Consider the following 17,518-nt stretch of genomic DNA (forward strand, 5'->3'; position numbering starts at 1 on the left):
TCTCTTTTGGGAGCGGAAAAATAAACCAGAATCTCTCTGATCTTTTTCGTCTTCCTCTTGGTCCTTGTTTTTCTCGTGGTGGTTGTATTTCTGGCTGTTTGGACCGTTTTTCTGTTTTTAAGTTGATTGTAAATCACTCTCTTGTTCGTCGTGCGTGCCTCTGTTCGTGTTGTCAGTCAGACAGTCAGTCCGTTCATCAATCCCCGATTCATGTGTGGTCGTTCTGGTCAGCTCTGTCAGTTCTGGTCAGTTGTTTGTTTGTGACTGGTGGTCAGGTAGGCTCATGGAGTGTTTCTCAAACTCCACTACTACAGAGTTTCAGCCTGTTGCACAGCATGTTTGAGATGATACATAGGCTAACTGAAAAATGAAAACGACTTGGCCTCTTTGTATCTTTTAAAATGGAGACTTAATGGGAATTGGGGGTGAGGGATCAATGTCTATCCACAGCAAAGTGGCTGAATTGGATCTTCGACTCCATTAAGTTTCTATTTCAGTGGGAAATTGGGTAATATAATATGTCATTTTATCCCTGCAAGTAGCATAATTGAATTAAAACTATCAAAGTTCCCAACATTTTTTTTAACTAGCTGCTGGTTTGCCTTGATAATGTCTTTTTTTGATAAATGTAGAGTTTCCTTATGTCTATTCCAGTTTGGTGCAGTTAATTGTAGTACAATATTGCACAAGTCCAGTAAGTTGTTTTAAAGTGAGTTGAACATCATCATGGCTCCTCTGGAGGCTGCATCTGTTGAAGTAACCATAAGAGAAATAAAAGGCAATTAAAAGGCATTTAATTTAAACTAATCAGCTAATAAAATAAAGAGATTTGTTTACCGTGAATATTTTTTGAGGTTTACACACCTAATAGTTTTTTATATTTATAATGGTATTATAAACGAGTAGCTCGTTGTCCAGTTCCAACATAGTGTCCCGTTTTATGGAAATGTCTTGTGTGCTGCTTGGGTCCTGCTCAATTCACCGTGCCCACCTTAACCTGCCGGGTAATGGCTCTGTGAATTTAGAGTTTTCTCTTTACCAGCCCAGATTCACTCAAGCAAAGTAAACTAACATTAAACAAGTGCTTCTGATATGGTTCTTCTGTATAATTCTCTTGGAACCCACTGTATACTTGCCCTCTAGCTGTTACTGAACTGCCCATTCTCTCCCCTCTTCCCTTTTTCCCCATTCCCCCTGCCTCTCATCTCCCTCCACCCTTTTTTGGCATGTTCTTCCCTTGTTCCCATAACCACTCCTTAAAAATCAACCTCCACAGCTAAGACCCAGGATGGCATTGCGCTGGAGATCCAACCGCTGAAGAGCGAGGAAGGTGCGGAGTCGGAGGAGAAGGAAGAAAAGGAGAAAAAGAAGGTCCACGTCACCAAGAAAGAAAAGTCAGTCCTGCAGGGCAAGCTGACCAGACTAGCTGTTCAGATTGGAAAAGCAGGTTAGAAAACCGCTCAACTGAGTGTCAAGGGTGCCTGAACTCGTATACCATATATCATCTCTGTAATGGTTAAATATCTTTTTCCCAACACATTTTTTTTATCATGCTTTGATTTTGTCATTGATGTTTTGTTGTTTTAAACTTCAGTATCAAAAACTGTTAGAGTTGGTAGGTTTTTTTTTTTTTTTCTCTGTGAATTTGTTTTCATTGACATTGATTGATAGCTGTTAGGGTGAAATGATTCCTCCTAACATATGTTGTGAAATTTAATGATTTAAAAGGCTCTAAGATATTGAAATTAAAAAACTGTATATCATATCTCTATTTTTATGTATTGAGGCTAAATGTATTTTCTAAACAGAATAATCAAGAGAACTTTTGGAAATTGTTTGAAATGATCTATAGCTATATCAGATGACTCTAAGATGACTGCCATATTTGCCATAGCAAACAAAGTGCAGCTTTAAAGCAAAATATTTATACTAATTAGCCATGTATTCAAAAGCACATGAATCTCTTCAGACATCATTTCCGTAAATTAGTTCATTTGGTTCTCAAGGTTTGTTTTACTTACTGCTTAAAGAAACAGTGTCACCCAGTATGGAAACAGGCTTGTCCCTTTGGGCTGTGCTCCACCTAATTATCCTACTTCCTACAGTTACCCAATCAAATAACATTCAGATGGAGCACATCGGACCACAGCTGTTGCTGTTATGAACTCAGGAGGAAGTCAGGAGGCTTTGTTTTCCTTTGTGCCATATTGGTTTTGAAACCCCCTCTCCTCCGGCAGGTCTCATCATGTCTGCGGTGACCGTCATCATCCTCATCCTGTACTTTGTCGTTGATACGTTTGGCATCCAGGGCCGTGAGTGGACGGCAGAGTGCACTCCAATCTACATTCAATACTTTGTGAAGTTTTTCATTATTGGTGTGACCGTGCTGGTGGTAGCCGTGCCTGAGGGGCTGCCTCTAGCTGTCACTATCTCACTGGCTTATTCCGTCAAGGTGAGAGCCTCTGGTTTAGTTTTCCAACTCAAACCTGTAATTTGTTGATGTCTTAAGGGTGTTCAGGTAGATATAAGTCAGTAAATGTTGCTTGATTCTTTACATTTGTGTTAATCTATGTTTAAGGGCTAAAGCACACTCCTTTCCCCAAGTATAACCGCATTAATTCCTGTTTTCCTTAACAGAAAATGATGAAAGACAACAACCTGGTGAGGCACCTGGATGCCTGTGAGACCATGGGTAATGCCACAGCCATCTGCTCTGACAAAACTGGAACGCTGACTATGAATCGCATGACGGTGGTGCAGGCTTACATAGGTGACACACACTATAGAAGCATTCCTGAACCAGAGGCCATTAATTCAGAGACTCTGGAGCTACTGGTGAACAGCATCTCGATAAACTCAGCCTACACTACCAAGATCCTGGTAAGAATTAGCCGTACGCAAATGAGATACAGATGAATAAATGATCTGTTTTGTTTTGTTTATTTATTAATTATAGGGTTGTCAAATTAGAAGTCCACTGTCAGCCCCAGCCAAAACACACTTACCAAGAGCAGACAGCACAAAATGACTGAGTCATTTGTATAAGGCATTTTCTTGAGTTAAGACCGCTAGACAGAGCATAGCAGAATGGAACCAATCGCCAGGGGACTTGATGTACTTTGAAGAAAGTTGTATTACTTAGTGTGTTGTCTTAAACGTGGTGCACATTACACTCGATGCAGAAAAACACAATGCCCATAGACATTAGTCTGCATGTGTACATAGAGCAACAATTCTGAACCAGGGTTATTACCGTTAACTAAAACTACAGTAGTCAACATTTGAAGTGTTGTTCTAAGAAAAGAACATATTGTTTTGGTTTTAGGACAACTTTGATGAAAGGTTTTGATCCACTTCAAATGTTGACTACTGTATTAACTTAATCTGAAATAAAATAAAATGTTAATATATTCGATGAAACAAAAAATTTGAAAGGTTGCCTTGACAACTAACTTGAAGCACTAAATTTACTTGAAATGAACAAAAACTGGCCTAAAACTGAAATAATAAATTAACTGTAGACAGTAAAATAAAAAAAGACAAGAGCATATGACATTACTAAAAATTTCAGTTAAAATTAAAATTGATTCAATTAAAAAAAAATATATAGTAGTATAGTGGTGTGAAAAAGTGTTGGCCCCCTTCCTGATTTTTTATTTTTTTACATGTTTGTCACACTTTAATGTTTCAGATCATCAAACAAATTTAAATATGAATCAAAGATAACACAAGTAAACACAACATGCAGTTTTTAAATGAAGGGGTTTTTTTATGAAGGGAAAACAAAATCCAAACCCACATGGCCCTGTGTGAAAAAGTGTTTGTGGTTCATGCTCAAACCCTCCAATGTGGCTGAATTACAACAATTCTGCCAAGATGAGTGGGCCAAAATTCCTCCACAGCGCTGTAACAGACTCATTACAAGTTATGGCAAACGCTTGATTGCAGTTGTTGCTGCTAAGGGTGGCCCAACCAGTTATTAGATTTAGGGGGCAAGCACTTTTTCACACAGGGCCATGTGGGTTTGGATTTTGTTTTCCCTTCATAATAAAAAACTTGATTCAAAAACAGCATGTTGTGTTTACTTGTGTTATCTTCGATTAATATTTAAATTAGTTTGATCTGAAACATTAAAGTGTGACAAACATGCAAAAAAATTAAAAATCAGGAAGGGGGCCAACACTTTTTCACACCACTGTAAATAATCTTAAAATGACAGTAGTCTGAACAACTTCTTAGGCTTTATCAAACAGATTGACAACTCAAACCGTTAGCAAAATTAATCAGGCAGTGAAAAACTTATGTTGAAACAATATATGGACTTCTGCAGCCATTTTTGTTATGTCTATTCAGTGCTTTACTCTTCTGCCACAATGTTTTAGTTATTTCAATTTGGGGATTTTGTCTCAGAAAATATCAATATGTGTCATTAAATGCAATTAATTTGATAAAATAATTGCCATATGTCATGTAATCAATTCCATTTACCTCACATCTTTTGATGGACAATATCTAATGTATACATTTTGAACTTTTCTTCCATGTTATTTACGATCTAACTTTCTTTCCCATAGCCTTCAGAGAAGGAGGGAGGTCTGCCAAGGCATGTGGGTAATAAGACCGAGTGTGCCCTTCTTGGTCTGGTGTTGGACTTGAAGAGAGACTATCAGCCTATTAGAGATGAAGTTCCTGAGGAAAAACTTTATAAGGTTTACACGTTCAACTCCTCTCGGAAAAGCATGAGTACCGTACTAAAGAACACCAGTGGTCCCGGCTTCCAAATGTACAGCAAGGGCGCCTCTGAGATTGTCCTGCGCAAGTATGAAAAATTATTTCTCAAGCTCTTAAAGGGGTCATATCATAAGGAATAAAATTTTACTTAATCTTTGTTTAGAGAGAAAGGCGTTTGATATAGTGAGAAACATGCTATAACTTTCAGTCCAAAAAATGTATCTTCTGTTTCTTCCTTTTGTTGCATCTTCCTCCTGTAAAGCAAAATGTAGTAACTGTAGTTTGGAGTGATTATTAAACTTTTCTCTTTTCTGTCAGGTGTTCCCATATCCTGGATGCTTCAGGCCAACCACGTGTCTTCAAGGGCAAAGATCGGGATGAGATGGTGCGGAAAGTGATCGAGCCAATGGCCTGTGAGGGGTTAAGGACCATTTGCATAGCCATGAGGGACTTCACAACAGAGCCAGACTGGGACAATGAAGCTGACATTTTGAATGACCTGACCTGCATCTGTGTTGTTGGCATTGAAGACCCTGTTCGTCCTGAGGTGAGCGAAATTGTACAGTTTTCTCTTGACTAATAGTGTTGCGCTTGTCCATAGTGCAGAAATTACATGCTCCACATGGGCTGGTGATTTGTATACTTCAGGCCTCCGTTCATAATGAGACATGACAAGCATTAGGGGGCGGCTTGTCACGACTGGGTCAACCCACCACATTTCATGTAATGAAATTGTATTGACCGTGATTATCATGTGATGGATTATTTGCAGTGTGTCAATGTGAACGTGTTGACAGGAATAGCCTCATTGGTGGAGGGACAAACTGACCTAAAATCCACTAAAGGTGGTAAAATAAGTACATGACAGGCGATTGTGCTGTTTTTGATTGTTATTGGATCAGTACAGAATTGACGTCAGCTTCCCTCAAATGAGGTGGCATATATAATTCTATAAAGGAACGCATGACTGATATTTAGGTTAAAATTATTCCTGCTGGCTTTTTTGAGTGGTATGATCCATTTTATCTGTTCCCTTCTACAGTGTGATTAAAAAAATCATCCTTTCTGTATGTCCACAACTATATGGTTATTTGTATCTGTTAAGCATGTCAGCTTAGCAACATTATCAGTGGATCAAGGGGAACAAAAAGAATAGCCGGTAAATTTTAGCCTGGGATTTTTAGGGAATTTACCATGAAAAAGTCACGAGACAGTCATGAAAGTTAACAAAAACTTAAGTTCAAGGAAATTTCCTTAGTGAATGTGTTTTTTCCAGTTGCTGTGATCGTAAATATTTCATCGTGTAGAAACTGATTTTTGTGATTTCATATTAGATTATATTTAAAAGTCCAACTGAAAAAGTCCAGAAAATTTTAATTCATGGAAATGAATTGGTGTGTAGAACCGTTGCTGCTTGCTTGAGTCAGTTATCATCGTCTTTCCATTCACAATACAGTCAGGTGCTCTTTTTTTAACCGTCTTAAATACTAGAGTCTATCTGACTTTTGTAGTTGCTTCTCTAACAGTAAGCTCGCTTTGAGCTGATTAAAAAAAGCTTGTGTCTTATGGTTTGAGTTGATGACGAGGGCAGTATTATGTTAATGCATGATAGTGGCACTAGTCCATTTACAGCTTTGAAATTAAATCATGGAGCCATGTAGCGATAATAAGATGGGATTGAATGTTTTTGTCCTAGTGAAAATGACTCTCTTGCAGTAATAATCAGAGCCATCTGTAGATTTAGTTTATTTCTGCTGTTGCAAGCAAGACAAGATTCAAGTCTAGAGTTTTTTAGTGCACACTAGTTTCTCTGAATCATACAACATGTTCTTTACATGCATCACTTGCATGCAGCATCTCTGTCCATGGAAACACTGGGAGTTTTTTAATTATCTATAAATAAATGAGCTTATTGGTTCTAATTACGGGTATGGTGTGATTCATCGCAAGACTGAGTGTGGATAATTACATAGGACTCCAGCATACACACACACAAAACCTCTGGATCCAGCCCCTTCGTGTGTTAAGTCGTCTCGGTACCCCTTACCACATAACACGCACCACGAGCGGATAGGATACCACACCAAGAGTGATTGCAATGTCCTCATCTCTCACTGATCCGAGGCCAGCAATGACACTGAGGGAGAAATTTCTCTTTCTTGTTAGTATATAAAAACACTCATTAAGTATTATTCATTACTGTGTTGTTGTTTTTTTTTAATGTGACGTTGTCAGATTTTGTGTTAATGAGTGAGATATTAATTTAATAAACAACTTTAAACGATTCACTACAAGAATATGCTCAAAATCGGTTGTTAATGAATCAGACTACGCTAGTCAAGAGTTTTTTTTCATGCACCCAGTTAAGATGTAGTAAAAAAAACGTTAATACAGAGATAGTCAACACACAATTTTACTGTACATAGTCCAGAAAACAGTTAAGGGTTAATCCACCCCAAAATGAAAATTTTGTCATTAATCACTTACCCCCATGTCGTTCCAAACCCGTAAAAGCTTAGTTCGTTTTCAGAACACAATTTAAGATATTTTGGATGAAAACCTGGGAGGCTTGTGATTGTCCCATTGACTGCTATTTACTAAGTATGAAAGGCATCTTCAAAGTAGTTCATCTGCCATCAGTGGTTCAATCTGACTGTTATGAAGGGACAAGAATACTTTTTGTATGCAAAGAAAATAAAAAATAATGACTTTATACAACAATTTGTGTCCTCTGCGTCAGCGCAGCGCCATTTTGGAGAATATCCGCTGGACGCAAATAGCGTATGCTGTTCTGTGTCAGCCGCATACCAGATATGCTGTTTTCATTCAAATCAAAGCGTAAACAAACTTAGAAGACGTATCTGTGTGGCGCAGCTGACACAGAACAGTGTACGCAGTTTGCCTCCAGCGGATATTCTCCAAAATGGCGCTACGCTGACGCAGAGAGATTGTTGAATAAAGTCATTATTTTTATTTTCTTTGCATACAAAAAGTATTCTCGTCGCTTCGTAACAGGCAGATTGAACCACTGATGGCAGATGGACTATTTTGACAATGATTTTCATACTTTTCTGGGCCTTGAAAGTGTTATTTACTTGGCAGTCAATGGGACAGTCATAAGCCTCCCGATTTTCATCCAAAAAATCTTAAATTGTGTTCCGAAGACTAGGGCTGGGTATCGAGTTCGATACTTTTTAGGCAGCGACCGAATTGCCTCGATACCACCGAGTATCGAAAAACGTCTTGTCGTTCGGTACCAAATTTCGATACCTAAGGGGTTAATCTCATCACCGTCAGTGAGCCAATAATCCTGCAGCACTAGGTGTGTTTGACTAGAAACGGCGACGCACAGATTGATCAGTGTTTGACCTCCGCGAGAGCGTTTCTAAAGCGCACGGAGCAGTCTGCTCTCTATATCGCGCGGTTTGTTTATTATACACAGACTGAAGCACGCGTGACGCTCGCGGTCATTTCAGCGTCTGACGCCTCACTAAATGAGGACATGAACAACATCTCCAGAACTGCTCTGAAAGTCACTTCATGAGCATTTTACCGTTTGATTCGAGTAAAACTAACTCATATCATATACACACAGAACTGTAAAGGTATTCCAGGCAACCCGTCAAAATACCCGTCGGTTTAAGCTGGAAGACACTGCTGCAGAAATATATTAATATTGTTCAGCAGACAGTACATACTGCTACTACTAGGCTACTATTAAAATTATTAACTTTTTTTTTTTTTTTAGATAAAAAAAAAAGATAAATTAAATTAATGTTTTATGTCTTCATTTGAAAACCAGATACAGAACACAGAATTTCTGAGGAAAAATAAAACATTTCATAAGGCTATTTTAAGAATAAATTTAAATAAACTAAGTTGTTTTTATGCATTCAAATAATTAGACGTACTACACCAGAATTTAATAACAATAAAATATATGGTGAAAGAAAATAAAACACCCACTTATGAAAGTGGATGAAGATTTTAAATTTCTTGAAGTCTTTAACAACCTAGAAATTATGATTCTGTCTGAGCTTTGTGTTTTAAAATGAACACGCACTAATGTAAACGTAGCCTAACAGATGTGCAAACTGAAAAAATTAAATAAAATATTAAAATTATTTATTTATTGTGTTGGATATATTTTGTTCCTTTGTGCAGTGGCTCAGGAGATGAGGCTTTGAGTCTGTATAAATATCAACAAGCTAAAAAAAATAGTTTTTTGAGATAATGTAATCTTATTAAAACTGATTTCATAAAACTGGTATCGAAAAAAGTATCGTTCAGGAACCGGTATCGAACTCAAGGTATCGGTATCGGTATCGAAAAGTTTTGAACGATACCCAGCCCTACCGAAGACAAACGAAGCTTTTACAGGTTTGGAACAACATGGGGGTAACATTTTCATTTTGGGGTGGATTAACCCTTTAATGTAATAATTTTAGTGGCTATTTTATATATAAAAAAAAAAAACCATTGTTTGAGTTGATTTTGTGAGTTTGTTTCATTACCTGACTAAAAAACGGGGAGAATTACATTATTAGCTGTTTATTTATCATAGATTTTGCAGATTTTAGAATTGCTCAATCCTCTGGTATGGATTTTCTAACATAGCTTGATCCAATTCTATCGAGACTCTTATGCATTGATCTGTATATTATTTATTTTATTTATTTGTTTTTTTCCATTCATCAAATCTATTTATCCCCAGATTTAACACACACCGGAGTGGATACAGATTTGGTAGTGGTTGTTAGGCTGCTCAACATGGTTTATATCAAGCCAAATAATGGTTCTTCTATTCTTCCCGTGTGCAGGTTCCTGAGGCTATCGCCAAATGTCAGCGAGCAGGCATCACTGTCCGTATGGTCACCGGAGACAACATCAACACAGCCCGTGCCATTGCCACCAAATGTGGAATCCTGCAGCCTGGAGAGGACTTTCTCTGCCTGGAGGGCAAAGACTTCAACCAGCAGATTCGCAATGACAAAGGAGAGGTAAAGAGCTACAGAGCTTTATCTGCAGATGTGTAAGTCAACATGAAAAGTGCTTATTTTAGTGTTGCCTTTATCTTTAGGTTGAACAAGAGCGTCTTGACAAGGTCTGGCCCAAATTGTGTGTTCTGGCTCGTTCCTCCCCAACAGACAAACACACTCTGGTTAAAGGTAAGATCTTTACCAATGGTTGGGTGAGCTTCTAGTCCGCACTTTCACTGATAACATCACTATAGCCCTATTCGGACGGGACTAGTTTTCTAAACTACGTTTGAGTTTCGATTCTTATCACCTGACGTCTGCGATTTTCATGTACCAGTTCGGACGGGACTAACATCTCCGTGTTTGTTACAGAGGTGGGAGGGTCTGTTTTGTTCATCTGGGCGTTTCAGAGATCACACGCTCTGTATGCGTGCATTGCGTAGTCATTCGGATTGGTTACCATTAGTATAATCACACAAATACCATGGTGAAGCTTAATGGCTAGTATAGCAAAACCATGTTAATGTGTGGTTACTTTACTTTTACTTTAGTTATTTATTTGTAGTAAACCCCGGTTTAATTTTCATAAAGGTACATATGTAATTAAAACTATGTAATTGAGTGCAGAAATGAACGCGAATAATTTTACCTGATGCTGATATTACAATAGCCAGTCTTAACAGTTTATGTGCTCTGGCTCTTGATTTTATTATTATTTTAATTTAATTTTTCCTTTGTCGGGAGGCAAATATATCAAATGTGTGCACGGTAAGAGCATCTACGGTAATTCACGTTGGTCAAAACACACAAGGAAATGCATTGTGAAAAAAAATTTCACCAGCAAACACAGACATCGCATTCCGATTGGATTAGTTTTCTCAGAGGATCACGGAGTTTGCTGAAAAACAGTAGGTAATTTGCTCTGGAATTATTACAGAGGTTGTCTGAGAAAAACACAGACATGGCAGATTCGGACGGGATTAAAATAGTAAATTTCTCTAACAACCCCCTGTAAAACTAGTCCCGTCCAAATAGGGCTTATTTAAACTAAAACCACTAATTTCCAGAACTATGATGAAGAACATCTTGGGTCATGTTTGCTAACTTGTCATCACATTTACTCTTCTCTTTGCTGGTAAGAGGTATTCATGATGAAGTCCAATTAAATTCTGTTCAGTTATAATATATATTATATTATATATATAATATATATTATAATAATAATAAATATATATATATATATATATATATATATATATATATATATATATATATATATATATATATATATATATATATATATATATATATATATATATATATATATATATATATATATATATATATATATATATATATATATATATATATATATATATATATATATATATATATATATATATATATATATATATATATATAAAAACCTTTAAAAACTTCTTGTGGAAATGCTCTTGTGTTTGTCTCTCTGCATGTCATCTCTTTACATGACGTTTATGCATATTATTTTAATACAATTTACATTTGAGTTTTTGTGAATCTAGAAGTAAAAATGTAATACCATTATTGCAACTTTGGTAGACTCTGATGTTAAATGTTTCCCTTGCTATTATGAAAGCTAAAATCTCACTGTCTTGTTTTCTGGAATTTCTTCCCATTTTATGAGTTAAAGGTCTCCATCCCAGCTCAAAATTATTAAACAGTGTTTGAAACCCCACTGGAGGGGAGCTGGTGTCTTTTCTCATTATTGTGAGCCCTATGTCACTTATCTTTTGGTTTACCCTGAGGCAGTTCCTGTGTTGTTGTCTTTTAGGCATCATTGATAGCACAGTTGGAGAAACAAGACAGGTGGTAGCTGTGACTGGAGACGGCACTAACGATGGTCCTGCCCTTAAAAAAGCAGATGTTGGCTTTGCTATGGTAAGTCATGCCCCCACTCTCACCCCCCCCCCCCCCCCCCCCCCCCAATAATCATACCACTGATGTTTTTCTTACAAATACTGGTTTTATCCAAACATATTGTGCATATACTCTCAATTTTTGATTCTGTTTTAGACCACTTGGTTTTGCTATTAAAATGGCTGTTTTGTCACGATATTGTGAGAGACAGTTGCCGGATGAGTGTCTGGCTCGTTCATTGATGTTTTGGCTGCCAATGATATACTGTAGCATAAATAGCTTTAATAACCGTAGAGGTTGCGTTCTAATCCCTGCCCAGTATCTCTTGCTCTACACCAAGCCAGAATGCCTCAGGGCATCATCGCAACATGCTGTACTAGCTGATAAGTGGTTGACCCCTGCTTGTTGCTCAGATGACTCCACAACTTAAGCAATGATATAATTAATGTGCTTTCAGAAATTCATTTATATGCAGTGAATTAAAGACAGGCAATTCATATTTCTCACTGAAACACTTTATACTGTATATCATCTAAATCTAAGAGTGTCTGGTTCAAAAGCCAGTAGTTGGTGCAATTGTGCTAACTGCCGATTGAAGGACATTAGGTTAGGATGAGGGCAGGCATAGTAAACCGTTTCAGAAATAGATAGCCTGAAGCTGTCAAAGATACGGTTTAATTTGGGTCATCTAATTACTGTGCTGTTTGTGCCCACATAACTATCACTTAGTTTCTCCGAAAAGTAATTCAGCTTAAAATGTCTTCATATAAAACGCATCCTAAGCCAAAAAAAGGCCTAATTAAAATTCTTTTGATTTGTAGTTAGTTTTTCTTTCTTTCAACTTTCATTTTAACGAGAACCATTCCATTCCCAAGAATGAACCTGTGTCTGCAGTTATTCATGAAGTAGACTGATCTGATATTTATGAAGGCATTCTAAAAAGCAGTTGCTTTCTTTGTCTTACAGGGTATTGCAGGCACAGATGTTGCAAAGGAGGCCTCTGACATTATTCTTACCGATGACAACTTCACCAGCATTGTCAAAGCTGTGATGTGGGGGCGTAATGTCTACGACAGTATCTCCAAGTTTCTGCAGTTTCAATTGACTGTCAACGTGGTGGCTGTGACTGTTGCTTTCACTGGAGCCTGCATCACACAGGTAAATTTACATCATTTGACTTAACTTCCTGGGACCCAGCATATAGGTTTATGTTATATAATTTAGTGTTTTGAAATAAGAAACATGATTCTTGAGGTGAGAATATCTAATAATAATTTTCAGATTTTGACAATTTTGGTATTTCACACTCTCATTTTTTCCCTATGTAGAGCACATCAGGTCATTTAAAAAATGCAAAAAATCAAGCTAGATTCTACAGGTAAAAGTTATTGAAAAAAGGAAATTTGTAAATAGATGTAATTGTTTTCTTTCCTTAGATATTAAGACAACATTTTTTTAATTAAAACAGTATATAATTCAGACAATTAAAAAAAAAAAAAAAAAAAAACTAATGAGAGGAAGTTGTCCTGGCCAAATCACCAAAAATGTTATGTCTTAAAAAATAAGAAAAAGAAGTGGTTCTCTTTAAGATAAATGTCAGAAGACAAAAATAAATTGCTGGGTTTCGTGAGTATAAACACAAGAGTATTTGGTGGTTAAGCATGGCATTGTGGGAGAAAATTCATCATAATATGCCATAATAACAGAACTCTACAAGCCAAGTATTTTGTATTTACAGAAACATTCTGAGGCCATTTAGTACTGGTGCCAGGCTTTGGCTAATATGGGGCCGGCCAGACTTGTTTTGTCCCTGCCTAACTACATTACATATGACAATACTGTAGTAATGTCCTTTCTGGGGAGTCTCACTTCAGTTTGTTTTGTCTGCAGGACTCTCCACTTAAAGCTGTTCAGATGTTGTGGGTAAATCTGATTATGGACACACTGGCTTCTTTGGCTCTTGCAACGGAACCCCCATCAGAATCGCTCCTGCTGAGAAGACCTTACGGACGAGACAAGCCACTCATTTCCAGAACTATGATGAAGAACATCTTGGGTCATGCTGTTTACCAACTTGTCATCACATTTACTCTTCTCTTTGCTGGTAAGAGGCTTTCTTTTTTTTTTTTTTTTTTTGCTGGTAAGAGGTATTCATAATGAAGTCCAATTAAATTCGGTTCAGTTATAATAATAATAATTATTATTATTATTATTATTGACTTTTTATAGCACTTTGAACTATAGTGAAAACTCAACTCATTATTGTGTTTGGAATGTATGGTTGCTTAGCAACTAGCATTTATATTTGCAATATTCAAAGCATTATAATTTGCCTCAAGCACCCATAAGTTTTACCATGAAATGTCAGTATTGGATATTTTAGGGAAAACCTTCAAAAACTTCTTGTGAAATGCTCGTCTCAAATCTCAATGGATCTGAGTGTTTGTCTCTCTGCATGTCATCTCTTTACATGACGTTTATGCATATTAGTTTAATACAATTTACATTTGAGTTTTTGTGAATCTAGAAGTAAAAATGTAATACCATTATTGCAACTTTGGTAGACTTTGATGTTAAATGTTGCCCTTGCTATTATGAAAGCTAAAATCAAAGTCTTGTTTTCTGGAATTTTTTCCCATTTTAAGAGTTAAAGGTCTCCATCCCAACTCAAAATTTCATGGTGAAAATCCTAGTTTTAAACTGGTCTTTGCTCCCTACAGTGCAATAGATCACATCACAGACTACCTAAAGCCCTGAAGCATGTCACACCACTTCAGGAGAGTTCGCTGTAAATGTTCCCATGTTGTACTGCTGCCAACTGATTAGACAAGTTTATCACAAGTTTACAGTGCCCCTGGGTTAAAGAACAGCTGCACAGAAGACGCCATTCAGCAGTTTGAATACTCTGAATGTCTCAGTGGACATTACACTTGACTGTAATTTTTTTTCATTAACAGTATCATATATTTATTGAGATCAGTGTTCCTCCTGACATACATTAGGACTTTTTGAAATAGATATCAAACTTTCACATCACTTATTTACGGAAAACTTTTTTCTGTGCCCAAAGGCGAGAAGTTCTTCAACATTGATAGTGGCCGCAACACTCCTCTGCATTCCCCGCCATCTGAACACTACACCATAATCTTCAATGTCTTCGTAATGATGCAGCTTTTCAATGAGATTAATGCCCGCAAGATCCACGGAGAGAGGAACGTGTTTGAGGGAATTTACAGGAACCCCATTTTCTGCAGCGTTGTTTTGGGAACCTTTGCACTGCAGGTATAAAATTAAATGTAGAAATATACATTACAGAAAATTAACAAAGTGTCATCTCTCACAATGGGCCTTATTCATGAAACATTCTTAAAAATAGGAGTAAATTCTGAGTAATTTGCGCATTAAACGGACCTTCCTGAAAACGTTCCTCCGAATTCACAAACGCTTTGTACACATCAGATTTGATGGTTAAACGTGTATGTTAATGAATTCCAATCATTCGTAAATAGGACGCTCGTGCACGCTCATTCACAATTAGCATAATCCCCGCCTATGATTTACAGCTACGCAAATTGCGTGTCCACGAATGCAGTGGAATATTCTGCTCTACTTTCTCACGTTTGGCTCCAGTATATTGCATAAATGCAAAAAACACTAATAGGCCATATGCCTAACAATAAATATTCAATAACGTGTGTCCACCGAAGCATTTTTAGCCAGCTGAAAAAATGTCAGGCGCTCTTCTGAAAACAGCCAGCTGGTGGTGCTGGAGAACGCTTTGGTGGCACAGCGTTTTTCAGCTGAGACACTTTGGTTGCTATAAGGAATATCCACGGCAGTAACGTATTACTAGTATCTCATTTTGAAGATTACTGAATATAAAAATGCAGTAAGCAGCAATGTTAACTTCTCTATTGTTGTTCAGTTGTTGTACAAGTGGGATGATTGGTCGGTGTAGTATTTGTCCCGCCCCTTTTTCAATGATTGAAAAAAAAAAAAAAAACAGCAAACAAGCTTGTAAAATATTATAATGACAGTGCATCACAATTCAGTGTCATCAGTTTGCCAAAATGAACGCAGAACATTTTACGCACCGTTTACACGTGGTAGGGAGCAGGTGTAAATTTATTTCGTACCAACTAACATTTTGAAAATATGAACACTTTCATGAATCTGAAAATTTACGTCAGAACAGCTTTACGAACGATTTACACAAAAATTCATTCTGCTCGTGTTACATGAATAAGGCCCAATGTCTTTATGAAATATGACTATACAGGTGCATCTCAAAAAAAAATTATACCGTGAAAAGTTTTTTTTTTTTTTTTTAACTTTTATTTTAAAAAGTGAAACTTTCATATATTTATTACATGTAAAGTAAAACATTTCAAAAGTTTTTTTATTTTATTTTGTTGATTAGTGCTTACACACTGTTAAAAAAAAACAGTGAGCGTTGAGCCAACTTAAAATTTTAGGTCAACCAGCTTCCGCAGATTTTTTCTCAACTTATTTTTTTAGGGAATTTCTCAACTTTTTGTTGTATAAACTTAAAACAAGAAGTTGAGAACTCAAAAATCTGCTGAAGCTGGTTGCCTTAATTTTAAGTTGGCTCAACTTTTTTTTTTTCTTTTTTTTTTTTACAGTGCAGCTGTATTCAAACTATTAGAATATTTACATTTGAGTTTCATTAAATGACCATCTCTACAGTATAAATTCTGGGTATCTCTTGTTCTTTGAAACCACAATAATGGGGAAGACTGCTGACTTGCAATGGTCCAGAAGACAATCATTGACACCCTCCACAAAGAGGGTAAGTCACAGAAAGTCATTACTGAAAGGAGTGGCTGTTCATAGAGTGCTGTATAAAAGCATATTAAATGCAAAGTTGACTGGAAGGAAGAAATTTGGTAGAAAAAGGTGCAAAAGCAACAGGGATGACCGCAAGCTTGAGAATACTGTGAAGCAAAGCCGATTCAAACACTTGGGAGAGTTTCACAAGGAGTGGACTGAAGCTGGAGTCAGTCCATCAAGAGTCACCACGCTCAGACGTCTTCAGGAAAAGGGCTACCAAGCCACTTCTGAAACAGAAACAACGTCAGAAGCGTCTTACCTGGGCTGTGGAGAAAAAGAACTGGACTGTTGCTCAGTTGTCCAAAGTCCTCTTTTCAGATGAAAGTAAATTTTGCATTTCATTTGAAAATCAAAGTCTGGAGTCTGGAGGAAGACTGGAGAGGCACACAATCAAAGCTGCTTGAAGTCCAGTGTGAAGTTTCCACAGTCAGTGATGATTTGGGGTGCCGTGACGTCTGCTAGTGTTGGTCCATTGTGTTTTATCAAGTCCAAAGTCAATGCAGCCGTCTACCAGGAGATTGTGGAGCACTTTATGCTTCCATCTGCTGACAAGCTTTATGGAGATGCTGATTTCATTTTCCAGCAGGACTTTAGCACCTGCCCACCGTGCCAAAAACACTTCCAAGTGGTTTGCTGACCATGATATTACTCTGCTTGATTGGCCAACATGCCTGACCTGAACCCCATATGGAATCTATGGGATATTTTCAAGAGAAAGATGAGAAACAGTTGATCTAACAATCCAGACTGAAGGCTCAATAGTGCTTCAGCAGAGCCACAGGCTCATCGCTTCCATGCCACACCTCACTGATGCTGGAATTTGTGCTAAAGGAGCCCCGACCAAGTATTGAGTACATAAATGAACATACTTTAAAGAACTTGAACATTTCTGAAATATTCTAATATTTCGAAATACAGATTTTTTTTTACTTTCATGAGCTGTAAGCTCTAATCAAAATTAAAACAAAAAAAAAACTTTTACATGTAATGAATCAGAATATATGAAAGTTTCACTTTTTGAGTTACAAAAAAAGAGAGCTTTTTCACAATATTCAAAT

General features: G+C 37.0%; 1 protein-coding gene across 5 annotated transcripts in view; it reads left to right on the forward strand.

Moving 5' to 3' along the window:
• LOC306855264 (plasma membrane calcium-transporting ATPase 4-like) overlaps positions 1-17,518 on the forward strand; it is a 107,105-nt gene that overhangs the window by 70,361 nt on the left and 19,226 nt on the right. For all 5 annotated transcript variants that reach the window (XM_079393822.1, XM_079393818.1, XM_079393821.1 and 2 more), the window contains 11 exons: positions 1,277-1,447; positions 2,238-2,452; positions 2,638-2,880; positions 4,575-4,819; positions 5,050-5,278; positions 9,552-9,731; positions 9,812-9,899; positions 11,524-11,630; positions 12,576-12,767; positions 13,500-13,713; positions 14,680-14,891. In XM_079393822.1, the coding sequence (XP_079249948.1) occupies positions 1,277-1,447; positions 2,238-2,452; positions 2,638-2,880; positions 4,575-4,819; positions 5,050-5,278; positions 9,552-9,731; positions 9,812-9,899; positions 11,524-11,630; positions 12,576-12,767; positions 13,500-13,713; positions 14,680-14,891 (2,096 nt within the window). The remainder of the gene's footprint in view (positions 1-1,276; positions 1,448-2,237; positions 2,453-2,637; positions 2,881-4,574; positions 4,820-5,049; positions 5,279-9,551; positions 9,732-9,811; positions 9,900-11,523; positions 11,631-12,575; positions 12,768-13,499; positions 13,714-14,679; positions 14,892-17,518) is intronic.

This window comes from Barbus barbus (assembly GCF_936440315.1).
Source record: "Barbus barbus genome assembly, chromosome: 35".
In the NCBI taxonomy this organism is placed as follows: Eukaryota; Metazoa; Chordata; class Actinopteri; order Cypriniformes; family Cyprinidae; genus Barbus; species Barbus barbus.